This window comes from Manis pentadactyla, chromosome 3 (assembly GCF_030020395.1).
Source record: "Manis pentadactyla isolate mManPen7 chromosome 3, mManPen7.hap1, whole genome shotgun sequence".
Taxonomy (NCBI): domain Eukaryota; kingdom Metazoa; phylum Chordata; class Mammalia; order Pholidota; family Manidae; genus Manis; species Manis pentadactyla.
In genome coordinates this window covers 2,587,254-2,606,041 of record NC_080021.1, presented here as the reverse complement: position 1 = coordinate 2,606,041, position 18,788 = coordinate 2,587,254, and the positions used below count along the sequence as shown (strand labels likewise).

The 18,788-nt window shown below is 47.3% G+C and overlaps 1 protein-coding gene across 9 annotated transcripts in view; it reads left to right on the top strand.

The window, feature by feature from the left end:
* The first annotated feature begins 1,112 nt into the window (after window positions 1-1,112).
* Window positions 1,113-18,788, top strand: part of TRAPPC9 (trafficking protein particle complex subunit 9) — a 615,203-nt gene continuing 597,527 nt past the window's right edge. For 4 of the 9 annotated variants that reach the window (XM_036923132.2, XM_057497642.1, XM_036923122.2 and 1 more), the window contains exon 1: window positions 16,896-17,493. In XM_036923132.2, coding sequence (XP_036779027.2) covers window positions 16,910-17,493 — 584 coding nt within the window. In that variant the 5' untranslated portion in view covers window positions 16,896-16,909. Of the gene's footprint in view, window positions 1,334-3,902; window positions 3,995-5,735; window positions 5,884-9,689; window positions 9,843-16,895; window positions 17,494-18,788 lie in introns of those variants that run through there. The other 5 variants (XM_057497645.1, XM_057497646.1, XM_057497644.1 and 2 more) reach the window with 5 other exon arrangements.

Sequence of the window (18,788 nt, the reverse complement as noted above, 5' to 3'; positions counted from 1 at the left end):
TTTTACAATTCTCAAAAATTCTAATTGTAAGGAAAAATTATCCAAAATGTAGAGGTGAGGTAGAGAGATGACTCTTTCAGAGTCTGCGGAGTGTGGTGTAGGGGTGAGTCTGGTGGTGTCATTTGGGGCTTTGATGAAGTTGTTGAGGGTGGGTGCGAGTTCCAGAAAGCTGACAGTGACTTCAGCTTCTTAAGCTCCAGCAAGGCCAACGGTACCGTCTTACAGAGATGCACGTGAGATGACAGTTCCAAACCCACGGTTTTATTCTGTGTTCATTTTGCAGTCCTACTCCTGTATTATTTCTTTGAGGGAATGTAGATTTGATTGTCTTTTTCATATCCTTTTTTGAAGCAGTTTTGTTAGCCTGCTGTTTCCTTCCATTTAGGAGTTACATTTGATACAGGTTCATTTTATATGTTTGTTATCAACTTTATTGAACACATTATTGCATATAATAAAATGTGCCCACTTTAAGTGCAGAGTTCAGTGACGTTTGAATAATGTAAACGCCCATGTAACCACTGCCACCATCGAGGTATAGACATTTCCAACGATGTAAAAAGTCACTGCGCCCCTTTCCAGTCAACTCCATCTGGGCCCTGCGCCTCACGTGATCTTCCTGCCACGGCGAGGGTGCGTCATCCTTCCCAGAGCCTCCCATCCATGAGGTCATTTGCTCTGTGTCTGACTTTCATGCACACATCTGGGAGAGTCATCCACACAGCCGAGTGTATCGGGAATTTATTCTTTTCTATTGCTTCGTCAAATCCCCCTTTCCTTGTTGTTGGACACTGGGTTATTTCTCTTTTGCGGTGATTATGAATGAAGCTGCTATGAGCATTCAGGGGCATGATTTTGTTCCTCTTCTGAAGAGGGGAATTACTGGGTCATACAAGTGAATGTATGTGTGTGGAATGGAAACTGCCAAACCTCATACCAGAGCCTTTGTGCCATGTCACGTCCCCACCGGCCATGCTCTCCCGTCACTCTGTCTTCTGTTGGTTGCCGAGAGGCCCAGCCCCAGGAGCTAGTACGGGTGGAGGAAGCGCAGCAGCCGCCTCCCCTGCACGCGCGCCCCTGGGAGGTGAGCCGAGGTCACACACCCCTAGTGGGTCGGCTCTTCCCAGCTCTCTCCTTGCCATCCGTCTCCTCAGCTCAGTGAAGCTGGGCTCTGAGTCCCTCTCCCGCGGCTGTGCATCAGACACAGACCCCAGGCGGGGGGCGCCCCTCTTGTGTTTCTCCTGCCCGGGACAGCCCTTAGCTGCCTGCTGCCGATGTCTCAGAACAGCTGTTTTCCCTCTCCTCCCAGTACTCTGATGTTCACAGAGGAAGGGTGAGTCTGACTGCCGTTACTGTCCCTGTATTTGTTTTTCACTTTTTGAAAATTACACTTTTACATACTTTTAAGATAGACACATAGCTAAGGCCCGGGGCTTTGCATGGGGACAGGGGCGTCCTCCCCTCCTGCTGTCACCTGCACTCTCTCTGCTCTGACAGGCTCTCCCTTAGGCGGGAGTGGGGGGCCCAGCTTCCTCTGCAAACACGGTCTCAGGTAAGTCAGCCTCTGGAAGGAGCCAGGTACTCGTGGGGCTTTCAGGGGGAAATGGAGTCCCTTAAAATGAGACAATACAGAGTTCTTAGAATGGTAGCAGCATACAAAGGCCGTAAAGCAGGTGGGCTTCATGTTACCCCCTGCCTTCCTCGCAGCATGCCACTGTACCCTGGGAGCCCTCAGGCCTTTGTCATCCTCCCCTGCCCAGGGTTTGTCCCTGGTCTGCGGCCCATGTTCTGTTGTTTCTCTTTTTGCTCATGTAACAACAGTCCATGGAAGTCCTGACCCAGTCCTGGTCCCTGTGCTGGAGATGAAGCTTCTAGAACCACGTGTGGGTCAGATGTGAGCTACCTGCCAGGTGGAAAGTCTCCTGACAGAGATGTGGAGGTTGGGGAGGGAGCCCTGGGGAGTCGGGGGGCACCACCAAGGACGGAGGACTTGGATTAAGATTTGAAGAAAGAGGAGAGCTTTGCCAAATGGGCATGTCAGGGAAGAGGGAGCATGGTGTTGGCAGGAAAGAAAGACACCCCGAAACCACTAGTTCAGTCAGGCTGAACCGTGCAATGGGGCAGGGACTCGGGGTGGGGCTGGGCTGGGAGACAGGGAGCAGTCTTTTTCAATTTAAAAGAGAATTATATCACATGGCGCACAATTCACCCGTTGAGGCTCAGTACGTTCTGAGTCGTATGCAACCACGGGAGGGATTTCTGGGACCCTTGTAAGGTCTTGTTGAGGGTGGCTTTCCTCAGGCTTTCTGAAGTGTCTTTTGGGCTGTAGGGCACATGAGGACTGACTCCGGGAAGCTGGAGCAGTGCTTGGATCTGAAGAAAGGAAAGAATTGAGCGATGTTTGTGCTGAGCCGAGTAGAGCTACCAGCAGGTTTCCTGTGATTTGTGAAGGAGTGTAGGGAGGCCCCCCAGGAAGCCCCGGCCACAGGCTACAGCTTCTGTAATAGTCAAAGCCAAGGGAACCATAAAACACCAGTATGGCCCTGGACCAGGCCGAGGTTCCCAGAAATCCTCCCTTCTGGGAGCCTCAGGAGGCGGAATTTAACAAGGCAACTGTATGGAACAGATTTTTTTAGCTGCCCCAGTGACGATCTGGATGAAAGGATGTTGAAAGGAAATTGGTCTGCACGTACAGGCTGTTCTTCCTTTTCTTAGGCCAAGGGAGTTGTTGCTTTCCAAACCTGGCTGTGCTTTTAAAAACACACATTTCAACCTAGAATTATGTATATAAATGTTCTACCACTGTGTTGTACACTTGAAACTCATGTAATGTAATACTGTGTGTCAACTACCCTTCAATAAAAAATAATAATTAAAAAAAAAAAAAAATAAAAAAAATAAAAAATAAAAACACACATTTCAAGGCCACACCTCCAGCATTCTCATTCAGTACCTCTGAGTCAGGCCAGGAAATCGTGGTGTATTTTTAACTGTTTGACCTTCTTTGGAATTCTTTTTACAATGATTTTTAAACAACTGCAAACTTAAGATTCAAGTATAGTACAAACTTATTTTTCTGAACCACTTTAAATGGCTGACCTACTGCCCCAACACCTCTAAAGAGGTTAGCCTGTATTTTCCACAAGCAAGGACATTATCCCGCGTGACCACAACACAGCCACCAAAATCAGGAAATTAACCTTGATGTATTATTACCATCTGATCCTCAGGCTCCATTCAAATTTCACCAGCTGTTCCAATATTCCAATATTTTCTTTTTTCATTTTTAGTAAAATGATCCAGTCTAAAATCACACTTGATCTTTAATTGTCCTGTCTCTTCAGCCTTCTTCAATCTGCAACGGTTCCTTAGTCTTTCCTTGACTTACATGAACTTGACACTTGCTTTTAAAGATTACAGGCCGTTGTTTCCTAGAATGTCCCTAATTTTGGTTTATCTATTTCTTCATGATTAAATCCAGGTCATGCATCTTTGGTAGGAATATCATGGAAATGGTTCTATGATCTCTATTCTGTATCCCATCAGGTGGTGCATGATCTAGATTTGTCTCATTGCCATTAATTTGATCTAAATCTTCTCATATAATCGACACATAACATGGTGTAAGTTTAAGGTATACAACATGTTGATTTGATATACTTGCATATTGTAATGTGCTTACCACCATAGTGTGCTAACACTTTTGTCATGTCACATAATTATCATTTCTCTTTGGTGGTGAGAACATTTCAGATCAAGTCTCTCAGCAATTTTAAAATGCACTCTAGAGTATTGTTAGCTATAATCACAATACTATGCATCGGATCCCCAGAACTTACTCATCTTTTACCTAGGAGTTTGTAGCCTCTGATCAACACCTCCCCATTTCTCCCACCCCCCAGCCCATGGTAACCACCATTCTACTCTGCTTCTGCAAGTGATCTGAATCCTTTTTGCTCCAGAAAAAGAAGGAAAAAAGGGGCAAATGGCAAAGGTATGGATACTCGAAGTTAAAAAAAACCCTTCCACTTGATCATTATTTGAATAATTTGGTCTATGTATTTGAATAATTCAGATAAATCCTGTATCAAGCTGGCAGAAAGCAAAGATGTAGCTTAAGTCTTTTAAAAATTAGCCTTAATGCTGCAATATTTAAGACACACAAAAGGTATAAAGAATAACAAAAATTGAATTATAACTTGAAAAATAATATTTAATATATATTTCCAATTGGATTATTATATATTGTTTTATATGCTACATATAAAATATATAACGGAATCTGAATTCTCAAACCACTCAATTCCAAAATTAAGCCACTGCCAATTCAGCTAAATCTCTCTTGTGAATTCCTTCCCACTCTGAATTTTTCCAGAACTGAGTGACCCAGACTGCCCTGACAAAGTGACAAAATCCAAGGTTTTGGAAGCAATTTAAGTTAATTAGGTCTTAATTCAGGCCAAAGATGTTTGTTTTTTCTTAAATAGCTCCTTAGATTGTTCTGACATCTGGTGGTCACACGTGGAATTGCAGTTACTCCTATGTTAAAAATCCTCAGGATTTTCTAATTTCTTTTCGTATTTAAACTTTATTTTGAAATGTAAATCCAGTTTTCTTAAATTGGGTATATTATAATTTATACTCACAAGCTTTCTGGGTCTACAAGAGACCACCATGCACTGGGGAGAACTTTTTAAGGATTAGCTGATCACATTTCTAATATTTTAGTCTTATTGATATAGTTTCTTGGTGTGTGTGTGGTTTTCCTTTGTACATTCCAAAAATTTACTGCTAATATATGACAGGCACTGAGATAGATGTTAGCATGAAAAGTATAATCTGGATGGCAAGTTAATTAGTGCTTCATTATACTCCATGAAACAGGAAATCTCTTAATCTATAAAGGAAGGAAACAGCATAGTCAGTAATATTTACTGATCACCTATTATCTGCTGGGTGAACACATGTTATTTCCCAGAAAATGTGAAAGCACATGTGCCTTTAAATGTAGTAAATAGTAAATGACAGTCATTGCTCCACTGATAGTCACTCTTGAGATATCTTGGATATAAATTCATTGGTGAAAGTCTAATGAAAAATAGGTTTACATAATCTCCAAGTATCTTTCCACAAATTACTTATTAATTACAGCGTGAAAAATAATAGATTTACAGTGGAGAAACTTGGCAGACTCCACCTTAGCCAAGTGATCAAAATGGTCACAATGGGAAAAACCAACCCCATGTTCCTCCCGAGAGAACGCACTAAAGACTTATCACTGATGTGGTTGGGATTGCAAAAAACATACAGCCTCAATCTCAAAATGAGAAAGCATCAGACAAACTCAAAGTGAGGAACATTCTACAAAATAGCTAGCCTGTATTCTTTCAACATATGAAAGTCATGAAAGACAAAGGAAGACTGAGCAACTATTTCATATAAAAAAAATAATTTAAAAAATGAACTAATTGTAACGTGATCCTGGACAGGAGAAAATAGCTATAAAGTACATTACTGGAATAAATTTATATATTTACCCAGAGAATATAAGACAAAATGTGAGTAAGTGATGAATATGGGTAAAGGGTATATCGGACTTTTACAATTTGTGCAGTTTTCTGTAAGCTTGAAATTATATATTAAAAAGTTAACCCCCCAAAAAGTGTTCCCTAAAACAAGCTCTTGAGGAAAAAGAACTGGTCTTTTTAAGACTCATTTATTTTCCATCATGATAGCACTGTATGTATGCTTTTTGAAGGAAAAAAATGAGGAAATACGGAATAAAAGAACACCTCCAGTCACCCCACACGTCAACACGGACAAGCGCCGCCCGGGAAGATGGAAGGAGCGGGAACCCGCGAGGCGGGCACTGTTCTGGCCTGAGTAAGAGCAAAGCCCAGGAAGCACGCCCGGGCACGGCTCGGGGGAAAACGGGAGAAGGGCAGGGGGTTTGCTTTGAGGCCGGGAGCTGGGCTCGGAAATGGAGACGAGCAGGTAGGAAGGAATCCCAAGGGCTGTAGGGGAGATCTGCGCGGACCACGACCCTCCCCCGAGTCGGTGAGCGCAGCGCGGCACACCGCCCGCCTCCGACACGTATTTCTGGAGTGAATAAAGGCGCACACACGAGGCAGTTCCTGCGGTCCTACCGCCCGACGCCGAGTCCCGGCGCCGGGACCCCAGGCCCCCCGACGCACGGGAGCAGGCCGGGGGCTCGGTTTCCAGGGCAACAGGCGCGGGGCCTCAATCCTTCCGCGGGCGCCCTGCGTCACTTCCGGCCGCTCCTCGGCCTGAGGGTGTGGCACAGAGGGTCCGACGGGGACCGTCTCCCTTCGTCTAGTTGGGGTTATGTAGCGGGCATGGGATTAGTCATAACGGGTCTTTGGTTCTATGGTAAGACCCGGTTGGGGGAGACGGGAAGCTTGGCTTCTGCGTTCCCAACCAATCGCTTCAAACCTGTCCCCTCCACTTCCCCCACCCTGGACGCCGCGGGAACCAGAAGCCCGGCCCCAGCCAGTTCTCGAGCATGCGCACTCCCGCCGAGGCGGTCTAGGGCACCAGAGCTCCGGGATTTGCGCGCAGCCGGAGGGAACTGGGAGGGCGGGCGCGCGCGCGCGCGCTGAGTGGCTGCGTAGAGGCCCCGCTCGCGGTGCTGCTGGGACCCCTGTGGCCGGCTCTGGATTTCATTCATTCATTCTTGGAACGGATTGATTCACTCGGCTTTCGTTGAGACCTTGGGTCGGAGTTTGTGCTAGGCGCTGGGGAGGCAGAGTTGAGTCGGACTGCAGGAGGCACAGTTGGCTGATTCTGTGGTGTCCCTTCCTTTGCAACCTTGTCGCCTCCCTTCTCCGCACAAATCCGATGTGAAATGGTTCTTGCAAAGGGAGGTGGGTGACACACAGTCTATCTTATTTCAAGGACTTTCCCTGAAGGCTCCCCATTTCTGAAAGCAGCAGTTGAACACTGAAGCGCCTGACTGGAATCCCGGCTAGCCTCCCAATTACTTTACATTCGCCTCTGAAAGGAGATCATGGTTATTTGCGGAGGGGTTGTGAGGTTTAAAATGAGCTTTGGCGCTTACTTTGGGGTTGAATCCCAGCTTTGTCCTCATTAGCTTGTATGACTTTGGGCCATTCAAGGAGGCGTCTGGTTGTCCAGTGCTGGCTGAGACTTGAGTCTGAATAATCCTGAGATGAAGAGTTCAGTAAATCAAAACCAAAATGTTGGCTCCAGATCTAAAGCACACTGTCCAACCAACATATTGGTAATAAAACTGACTTGTAAATATCCACTATCTGATTCCTTTGTTTTATTTCTCAGTTGTTCTTCACTCGGGCAGAGAAAAAGGGCGTGTTACTGTGTAGTCCCCTTAAATTAGAACAACCTACTTTATAAGGTTATAGTAAGGATTGTATAAGAAATTTGTGCCAAGCACATTGCACATTACCTGCCAGGTAAATGGTATCTACCATGATTGTATTATTTTGAGGGAGTAGATGAGAAAAACCTGCTCAAGAGTCTGGTTCTTACTGGTACCTAATATATGTGGTTAAATAAATGAATCCCGTTCCTCTTGGGAACTAAAAAGCCCCTGTGAGATATGGCATTATGGACGGGTATCTGAGTGGACTGTTCCGTAGAGCAGAGCCCTACAACATGGAAAGGAGTGAGGAAATCTTTGTAATGATGTTAGGGAGTCAGAAATCCTGAGAGGTGATGGGTTTTGCCCAAAGTGGGGTGATCCTATAACCCAACTGGAACACTTTTAGCTGGGACAACAGGCATACGTTGGGATTGTCCCAGGCAAATCAGGATATATAATCACCCTGACCTCAGGTTGTGCAAGTAGCTCATCACAGAATTGAACCAGAACTTCCATCTGTCCCATTCGGTCTCAGTGCTTTCTCATACTTGACTTAAAAAAATGTAATACTGATAAAAGCCCTACGAAGTAGATTATCCACATTTTGTAGATGAAGACTGAGATTATAGTGTCAGTGATGAAGTGGGTGCTCTGACCTGCACTTTTGATTCGCATTTCAGTGACAGGTCTCAACCCCATGTAGCCTCTTGGGGCATCGATCCTCGAGACCCTGTGACTGGATGTTTCAGGAAAGCAGATTGTGTCATTTTACTGGAGAACTTTTTAATAAGGCTGTGTATCATTAAACTTTCCACCTGTTAGGACTTTTATACAGGGGATCTGGTGCGGGTGTGAGCTTGGGCCTGATTATTTAGATGCTCAAGAAATGTTAAATCTGTGAAAGGAGCACCCAGGAGCAGGACAGCCCTGGGACTGGTCTGCACCACCCCCATTTGATGACTGTGGGGCTGTCAATGCAATGTAAATGTAATGTTTTCTCCGTTGGTGAAAATGCCTAATAGTCTCCTTTCCTCCTCAACAGATTTGCTGGGACAATGAAATAATGTGAGTCCACTGTAAACAGAGAAACACTCTACAAAAATAGTTGTATTTTCTTTTGCCAGCTTTCCAAATGACTTGTCTTATCCATTTATAGAGAGAGTAAGGACAGAGAAGGATCATGGAGTTGGATAGCCCTGGATTTAAATCCCTAAATAGCCCCAGCCACTTGTGGGCCCCCAGCCAAGTGGTGTGTCCTTTCTGGACCTCAGCACTAGGAATAGCTACCTTGCACGGATCTGTGAAGACTGTGAGCTAAGCATGGGGCTCTATTTCTGGCAAAGAGATCTCTGTAAAGTGACCTCCTTTTAATGTACATTTTCTGCTTTGTAACTGTCGCCCTGCATTCTCAATACCATGGAGCAGCCACCTTGGGCTGCTTTTTGTAGTGTCCCGGAGGCACTCTCCCTCAGCTCTGGACATCTCTATTGCAATCCCTTCGTGGCTGTCTGGCACGCTAGAGATCCACTCTGTTTTGCCCTGAAGATATGGTCTGTTTATAACTCATTCCTATTCCTTGCAAAACAATTAAATAAAAACTCAGTTGGTTTCCCACTTACCCTGGGCAGGGATGAGGGAAAGCATATTATTATTTTATAAAAAAGTATGAATAATTAAATATGCCATAAAATAGCACTTGGGCACATAGCAGAGAATCAATAAATGCTTGCTGGCTTTAAAGTGATGGCTCCGTTTTTCCGAGCCCGCTGTATTTGCTGAGAGAACTACTCTTGTTCTCCATTACCTTTTTTCATAACATTTTTTAATTGAAAAAGATTTTCATTTTGCACATGGTGAAGCACTCCAAAAGGACACAAAAATACACAAGAGGGTACTCTGTTCTCTCAGCCCTCTCTGGAGGTGCCACTAACAAGTCCTGGGTGTCTTTCCAAATATGCTCTTTGTTCCGAGGTATGTATGTGAATTCCTTTTTATTTATTTGTTTGTACCAGATTGGGGTTGAAATCTTATGTGGCTTCTTCCCCCCGCTAGCAAGCTGGGCGCCCTGGCCCTGGACTAAGGACAGCTGTCCCACAGCCCGGGGCCGGTTCCAAGCCCTTGGTGTGGGTGCGGCAGTCCACGAGGGTGGGGACCGCGCCCCGGCTCGCGCTCCGGCCGGCTACTTCGCAGGGCGCCCCGAGGTCCCCGGCGAGCCTCCACCCTCCCCCTCCCCCGTCGCCCCTCCCCTCCCCTCCCCCCTCCTCCCTCGCCCCTCCCCTCCGCCCGTCTCCTTCCCGCCCGCGCCCACTCCCGCCTCTCCCCCGCGAGTCTCCTAAAGCCCGGAGCGGATCGCCGGCTCGGCCCCAGCTCCGCGCATGCGCAGGAGCGGCGCCGTCTGGGCCGCCGGTAGGAAGCTCCCGCCCGGAGCCGGGAGAGCGGCCGCAGGCAGCTGGGCCCCGCCGCCCGCCAGGCCGTCGGCTCCGTAAGTGCGGGGTGGGGGCTGCCGGGCAGGGGGGCGGCCGGCTGCGGGAGGCAGGGCTGTGTGTCCGCGGGCGAGGGCGCGAGTCCGCTGTGCCCGCGGAGGGGTCGCCCCGCCACGCCTGCCGCCGCCCGGCGCCCCGGGCACCCCTGACCCGGCCGCGGCCGCACCTGCCGCCCGCGTCTCGTCCTGCTCCCCGCAGAGCGCCGCGGCCGTCCGTCCGGCCTTCGGCCCGCGGGTCCGCCCCCTCGGGCTCGCGCGCCGCGCCCGCGGCCCACGCCCCGGGCCTCCCTCCGCTCGCCTCCCAGCCTGCCCGGGATCCCAGGCGCCGGGAGCCTGGCGGCGGCCGGGACGCCGCCTCCCGAGGCAGGTCCGCGGCCGTGAACGCCAGGTTCCCCGGGCGCTCTCGGGCAGGGTCCGCGCCGCGCCCGCCCTCCGTCTTCTGCCCGTGGCGACCCGCCTCTAGCCGCCCTCGCACCGTAAATGCCTTTAACCTAGCGTTTGCTCGCGTTAGGAAGAGGTGCTTGTCGATTGCACATGTTTTTATGGCGAGGGATTAAAATGTTGAAAGCAAGGCTCGGTTTAGTTCAAAATGAGCTGAGGGCGTGGCGCTGACATTCCCCCCCCCCCTTAAACTAGTGACTGTCGATTTTAAAAAATAGTTACAGCCTCTTCCTAGGCCAGCCCAGCTAGTATTTATTAACATGAAACAACAACTCTAGAGACATGATGTTGGGAGACCCAGGTTTTGTTTTTTTATTAAATCGTGTGGCAGACTAGTAGTGTAGAGGAAAAAGTAGTTGTCAAGAAATATTTTTAGAAGTGACTTTGAGATATCGTTCATGAACCGCAAAATGCCCCCATTTGAAGTGTTCAGTTAAGCGGTTTTAGTCAGTTCACAGCTGTGCAGCCGTCACCATTAGGGAGCATTTTCATCGCCCCAGAAAGAAACTCCGTGCTCACTGGTGGCCACTCATTCTCCCCGTGGCAGGTGCATGGCAGCCACCGATTTACTTTCTGTCTCCATAAATTTGCCTGTTGGGCATTTAAAAAATGTGGAATCATACAATGTACGGCCTTTTGTGACTGGCTTCTTTCACTTGGCATTACATTTTCAAGGTTCATCCCTGTTGTGGCAATGTCAGTGTTTTGTTTATGGCTGAGTAATATTCTGTTGTTGGACACACCACCTTTTCTTTATCCATTCACCAGTTGATGGCCGTTCATGTGTTCCCTTTTTATCTGTTATGAATAACAATGCTATGAACATTCGTCTATGTTTTTGCATGGACATTTTTCAAATCTCTTTGGTATGTCCTTAGGAGTAGAAATGCTGTTTATATGGAAGCTCTATGTTAACTTTTTGAGGAACTACTAAGTCGAAGAAATGTATTTTTGATGTTTTAATATTTGTATTAGATTAGCCTCAGACACCAAAACTGAAACAATGCCAGGTTTTATTTCATCACATTCTCCCTTGAAGAAACCAGTGGGAAAGCATGAACTCTGGAGGCTGGCTTCAATTTGTCACACAGATTAAGAGCAGGTGACTGAGCCTGGGGCTCCTCACCTGTAAGATGGAAGATAATAATGGTGATTTCTTAGGACTTGTGAAGTCTGAAAGTGTAAGTTGTAAACAGCCTAGTGCAATTCCTTTTCCCACTTTATATGAGACAGATTTCCTTGTGTGTTAGATGTATCATCTGAATTTGGGGCAAAAGTGAACAAGCAGTTTGCTGATACTGAGCTGCTTCTGGGAAAACTGTTGCTTGAGGTTGTAAGGTCTGTGGAGCTGTGATGTGGATTTGATTTCTGGTAGGCTTTTTGGTGCCTGGTTAGAACTGGAAGGGGCCCAGAGGGGTCATTTGGTTCAGGGTGACTTAGTTGTTTAGATACTATAGATTGGTAAATTCCAAAAAAAACTCAAGGATCAATTACAGGGTTGTCAATTTTAATTTTTGCCCAGACAGGACAATGGAAAAATAACCACCATCCACTCTCCTCATCACTTTGTAAAAGCAAGAGTGTTTTAATGCCCAAAAGCAAGGAAGGTCATGACCTAAAAATAAATGACAATAAACATTAGTACTTATAAAGCGCTTAAATTTACTTCAGTTTTGTGAAAAGCTCATACATACTTATTTTTCTCACTTTACTTCAGACTAGAGAAATTGAACACCTCCTGTCCTCAGACCTGTATTTGAGGCCCATTGTCTATCTGTGTTCAGACTGATCTGCCCCTGTAACACACTTGCCTTTTCGTGCATTGACTTTTCTGCTCATGTAGGAAGTGCTGAGCAGGAGCAGCTACACAATGTATTGGTAGAGGAGAGGCTGAAGCTAGGCTCTCAAGCAAGCTATCTGCTGAAAACTAGACTGTAAGATCCTTGACATTGGACCCTCATTTTTTAAGTCTTGAAAAATTTTTAAATTCATAATCCATCAAAAATGTATGCAATGTTTGAGTACATTTTGAAGAATGGCAAAGCACACACCCTCTACCTGCCGTCCTTAAGAAACAGAACGTAACCACTACTTCTGAAGTCTGCTGTTTGTCTCTCAAATTGCTATCCCAATTTATTTTTTCTTTACAGTTTCGCTGTATGTGTGAGCACTGTATTGCTTAATGTCGCCTGTTTTTGAACTTTATATAAATGGAATCATGCTGCTTGTATTGCTCTGCTACTTGCTCCACTTGCCCTTTGCATTTTGGGGATTCCTCCATGTTCCTGCAGAGTGGCTCCTGGGCACTAATTCTCACTTTTCTTAGTATCCCTTTGTGTTAAAAGACCCGAGTTTATTTATCTATGCTCCTGATGGTGGTCATTTGTGTTGTCTCTAGTTCTTGCTTCTTTGAGGTTCTGTTCATGCCCCCTGCCATCCGCATGCCAGAGTTCCTCTAGGGGGGAAACTGAGGGGCCTCGGAGGTACCAGCTGCAGGCCCCCTGTCACGGAGGAGGGCTGCCTTTGGTCTACGTCTTTGCCCATACTTGGTGTTTTTCATACTTAGAGTGTTTTGTCTGCATACCCATGTTTATAATACCATTATTCACAGTAGTCCAAAGCTAGAAAAAACCCAAATAACCTTTGATGTAGGAGTGAGCAAAATGTGGTCTTTACATAAAATGGAATATTATTCAGCATAAAAAAGGAAATCCTGACACATGCTACAACAGGGATGAACCTTGAAATCATCCTAATAAGCGAAATAAGCCATTCCCCATAAGACACCTGGTGTATCTTCCTGCTTAAGTATGGGACTCAGAGCTGTTAAATCCACAGCGGTGGTGGCCGGAGGCTGGGGACAGTGGGTGAGGGGACAGAATTGTCCAATGGGTACAGAATTTCAGTTGGGGAAGATGAAAAAGTTCTGGAGATGGTTGTGCAATAGTGTGAATGTATTTAATGCCACAGTACTATATAATTAAAAATGGTAAATTTACTGTTACTCTATTTTACCACAGTACATTTTTTTTTTTTTTGCAGTCTTTTGGTTGTGAAACGGTCTGTCACTGTGGTTTTAATTTGCTTTTCCCAGATAGCCACTGAGGTGGGGCATCTTTCTTTACATGGCCTGGCTATTTGAGTATCCTCTTCAAGGATGTCTTTTTGAGCATTTTGCCTATATTCCAATTGGTTTATGTATCTTTTCTCACTGATGCATTACCCATAGTCCCACTGTCATTTATGGGAGAGCCTGTCTTCTCCTACTGCTCTACAGTGGCACGTCTGCTGAATTTCACGTTGCTATTACTGGGTCTGGGTCTGGGCTTGATTACATTCCGTTTTTCTCCTTATCCTGTGCAAATACTGTGCCTACTGTAGCTTTTTATTTGTTCTTTCTTTAATCCCCACAGATTTGTAGAAATACAATTCATACACCATACAGTTTACCCATTTAAATATACAATTTACTGGTTTTATTGTATTCACAGAGCTGGACAGCCATTACCACATTCAATTTCTGAAGACCTCATCTCCCCCGAGAGAAACCCTGTGTCCCGTTAGCAGTTACACCCGGTCTTGCTGGCTGGTGGACAGATGCCTCTGCCCAGTGCTGGTGCTTCAGGAGTTTCCTGGCTATTCTTCACTGTGAATTAAATCGCTATATTCCATAAAAAGTCTGTAGGAATTGCAGAATTGCACTGAATCTGTATTATCAGATTGGTGAGAATTAACTTCTTTATGATATTAACTCTTTCTGCTCATGAATGTGTCTGGGATCCTATCTTTTCATCTGTACTGAGCCCGGCCCATGGGGAGTCCTCACCAAATGCTGGGTGTGTGAATGATGAGATTTTGTAAGTCGTTGGTTTCCACTGTAGCCTTCATAAGAGAGAAAACTAAACTTCAGTGAAACTACGTGAGTCACTGTGGCCACATGGAGTGGCGGTCGGCGCTGGAACTGACTGCATGGATGTGGTACCAGCAGCCAGCGTTTTCTGCCACCTGCCGCTGCGGGTAGCAGCGTCCTTTTTACCAATGTATGCTGCTCGTCTGCTTTAAGGTTCATTAATTTGGTTTTATCTGCAGGCGGCTTTTCTCAGGTGGGCCTGTGTGTGGTTTCTGCGTGTGTTAATAAAGATCTGTGTTTGGGAGAATTCCATGCCTCGTGTAGTGCCTGGCACAGAGTGCCCTCTGTGCACACGGGTGAAGTGGGAAAACCATAGGAATGGTTGGAATTTCTATTACGATTCAAAATTCTCAGTTTCTGTAAATGATGATGATTCCGCGATACAGCCCATCTTAATTTTGGAGGCACACGCTGAGTGACTTGATGCAGCCTCAGTATTGAGGAGAGAGGGCTCTGTAGGATTTTTCTCCTTCTTTCCTTTCTTTTTTAAAAGCATTTTTCCTCTTGGGCCTTATAGATCTTTCATCCATTCAGCAGTGCCGTGCCCGGCGCTTGCGTGGTGCTGTGATGAGGCAGTGCTCCTCAGTAAGGCCCTTTCCTCTTCTGCCCTGGGCCTCCGTTTTCTTCTCTGTACGGTGAAGGTTTAGGGCAGATGAGTGTTTTTTAGTTTCTGTTAAACCCGTGCTTCCTTTGAGAAACACAAAAACTCCAAATCTTTCTCCTTCAACCCCAACCCTTAGGGTTTTGAGCATCCCCGAAGGGGTGCCACACCTCTTTGTTGAAGGTTGATTTGGTGAATGATTTTGGTTCATTCCGAGGCGGTGCAGGAAAGGCTCTTTGGAGAGTTTGTGCTGGGAGGGCTTGGGAGGGTGGGGGCATCGCCCTCCAGGTGTCCGTGCAGGGCCCGTGCTGGGGGTTAAATGCGCCTCCGGCCGGGCCCCACTGTGACCCTGACCAACGCAGTGCACCTTTCTTTGCCTCTGTTTCTTCATTTGTAGAGTTGAGGTGGTATTGTTTAAAGGTTTAAATGAAATAATATACATACAACCATTAGTGTCCTGGGTAGAAACCAGGTATGTGAGGCAGCCACGGGTTCGGGTTCTTTTTTTTCCCGATCTTGCCCATACTCCTCTATCCACGTGTAGTTTGAAGTTTGTGGAGGGTGAGGGTTGAAATCTAAAGCCCATCGTGGGGTAGGTGGCCTCTGATGCCGCCCTCCCTCGCCGCTGCCCTTCTTCTTCCTCTCAGCCCAGGACGACATTCCTGCCCTTAGAATTATGCAGAGGGCATGTGGGAATGGCCTTTAATTGCACTGTTTGAGCTGGGAGGGTGCTGCCATGGCCTCTGCGGTCAGGTGCTCGTGACCTGAAGGCTGTGTAGTTTGCATTTCCTGCTTAAGGACAAGAAAACAACATCACAAATACAAAATCACATGAAGGGTCATGGAAGGGGCCCTTGCAAGTGGGGCCTGAAGCGTAAGCTCCGCCCCTGCGGGGAACAGCCGCCTCCAGCCCCGAGTGCCGCATGCCTACACTCTGAAGCGCACCGGTGGCCCAGTGGGGATGGTCAGTGTGTCTTACCGGCTAGGTGGCGTCTTGGTTGTGTGGTGTATTCCTTATCTGATACAGTGAGCTCATTCGATCTCATTAGCCTTTTAAAAAATGTAGACATTTTATTCTGAGAGGGAATGTAGATTCCCGTGCAGGTGTAAGAAGTGATACTGAGGAAGCCCGTGTACCCTTTGCCCAGTGTCCCTCAGTGGTGCCATCTTGCAAAACTACAGTCCAGTATCAAAGCAGGAATATTGACTAATAACCCTTTGAAGTATATGTTATTCTCATTTTTATTCATGATTAAACTGAAGTGCGGAGAAGCGCACAGTCCTGCCCAGGTCACGCAGGTGGGCAGCGTCTGGTCAGGGGGTGTTGTACATGGTCTGACTTCCAGGTGGCGCTGTTCCCATTGAGCTGGTCTGTGGGAGGGGCAGCACCCATCTGCTGCTTTGCTCACTCTCTCACGGGACATTTATCGGGCATCTCCTGTGAGCCAGATGCTTTCGTACGGGTTATCTAACCTAACTCCCCAACAGTACGGCGAGTCAGGTAATGTTTTCTCTTTGTGATCTGATGAAATTGGCCCAGAGAGGTTATAAACACTCACCCAGAGTAGCATAGTTCGTAAAGGCGTGCCAGTAGATGTGCGTAATCCCTCCTTTTAGGTCAGGCAGTGTGTCAGGTACTTTACCTTTACAGCTTCGGGTAATCCCCATGTAGCCTTACACGGCAAGTTTTATCATTTCCATTGTTTTCCTGCTTAGGTGCTCAGGGAGCCTGGAGTTCAAATACAGATCTTCTGATCCCACTGTGGTTCTTTTCATTATTTCCTCCTTAGGGAGTGGGGTTCATTCATTGTTCGTTTATTCATTCAAAACCATTTTTGAGCACTGACTTTATATCAGTACCTGGCTAGGTGTTAGAAATAGAAAGTGAGAGACGGCCCCTTCTCTGCGAGAGCTTGGAGCCTAGTCCGAGTCACAGGATTGTGGTAAAAGCTCTGGTAGCCTTATGCAGAACTGCAAAGACAAACTGTATTCCACAGCTTTGCTTGGGGCTTAGCCTGCCTTCCAGGAAGCGGACGTCGGGATCGGTGCGTCCCAGCGTGGCCAGCAGTGTGCACCTCACAGTCTCCTTTCCTCTCTCTAGGCGGAGGCTTCAAAATGAGCGTCCCTGACTACATGCAGTGTGCTGAGGACCACCAGACTCTCCTCGTGGCGGTGCAGCCTGTGGGCATCGTCTCGGAAGAGAACTTCTTCCGGGTCTACAAGAGGGTTTCCTCGGTGAGCCAGGTCAGCGTGCGGGATTCCCAGCGAGTGCTCTACATCCGCTACCGGCACCACTACCCGCCTGAGAACAACGAGTGGGGCGACTTCCAGACCCACCGCAAGGTGGTGGGCCTCATCACCGTCACGGACTGCTTTTCGGCCAAGGACTGGCCGCAGACGTTTGAGAAGTTCCGCATGCAGAAGGAGATCTATGGCTCCACGCTGTACGACTCCCGGCTCTTTGTCTTCGGGCTGCGGGGGGAGATCGCCGAGCAGCCGCGCACCGACGTGGCCTTCTACCCCAGCTACGAGGACTCTGAGACGGTGGAGAAGAGGGTCGAGGACTTCATTGAGTCGCTGTTCATTGTGCTCGAGTCCAAGCGTCTGGATAGGGCCACAGACAAGTCTGGGGATAAGATCCCCCTTCTCTGTGTCCCCTTTGAGAAAAAGGACTTTGTAGGCCTGGACACAGATAGTAGGTAAGTTTATCTATAGGCCCACGTGCTTTGTGCTTGGGCTGTAGTGATAATCATATGGCAGAATTTTATTGTAGCAAAGGGTGGAACGGCACAGTCCGTTGGCTTTTCAGGCTTGCGAAAATAGATAGCCTTTGGTTGAGGGAAATCTTTTTAGGGTCAGTGTGTACACTTACTCCCCCATTTCAGCCAGGACCCCTGGGGACCACGGAGCTGCTGTCCAATACAATAGACACAGCCACTTGTGGCCGTGAGCACCGGAGAGGTGGCTAGTCTGAGCTGAGATGTGCTGTAAAGAAAATGCACATCAGATACTGAGACTTAGTTTGGAAAGAAGCATGTAAAATTCCTCATCAATATTTTTTATATTGATTACATGTCAAAATGATATATTTTACATATATTAGGTTAAATAAAATATATTATTAAAATCAGTTTCAAGTGTTTGTTTTTTACTTTTAAAATGTGGCAACTAGAAAACTTCATTTACGTGGCTCACATTTTATTCCTGTTGGACAGCGCTACTCTAGCCCACAGTCGGAAGGTCATTCACTCCATCCCTGTGGTTCACTGACGAGACGCTGACCCTGGAGAGGCAGCAGGGCCAGGCGCCTGCTGCTCTGGACGTGAGCCCGGGCTCCTGCCCCCCAGGCCGGGTGCCGTGCGCTGCGGGTTGGCGCCTCCTTCCTGCCCGATAGGCACACTCAGACTCCTGGCTCAGTCAGCCAAGATGAGCTTCAGAGTGTCAGGAACACTACTTGGGGCTTCTTAAAGAGCGCCTTATACAAATGAAGGTGGTTCCTGTTCCCTGGGTAACAGGGAGGGTCGGACAGAGCAGGGAAAGAGCAGTCCTCACATTTCCTCTGTGATTTAAGTGCGCAGCCTTGCTTCGTGCCAGGCTCACAGGTAGCTCCCCTGTGTCGTGTGCCCCCCCTCTGCCCTCTGCTCTGTTTTCGTGTATTTTCCTTGCAGCATCCATTCAGCAGGACGGGAAGAGATGCAAGCTTAGGTTGCAACTGTTTGCCAAGAGGCGGTCCCTTTGCCAGGGACAGCGTGGGGTAGCTGTGTCACTGCCTGGCCTCGTGGCCGTGGGCTCTCCAAGTCCCTCCTTCCCGCTCTGCAGATTTAGGTGATGGCTTCACAGGTTGCCATCCTGTGCCCCATGCAAAGTAGGAGCTCAGTGTCTCTTGAATTTACCTAAGGTCAGATACTGACTTTCTGCTTGCTGTTAACTTGGAGAACACATTACAGAACTGAGGAAAAGTAAAACAGACCAGCCCTGCCGGTGAGTGGCACAG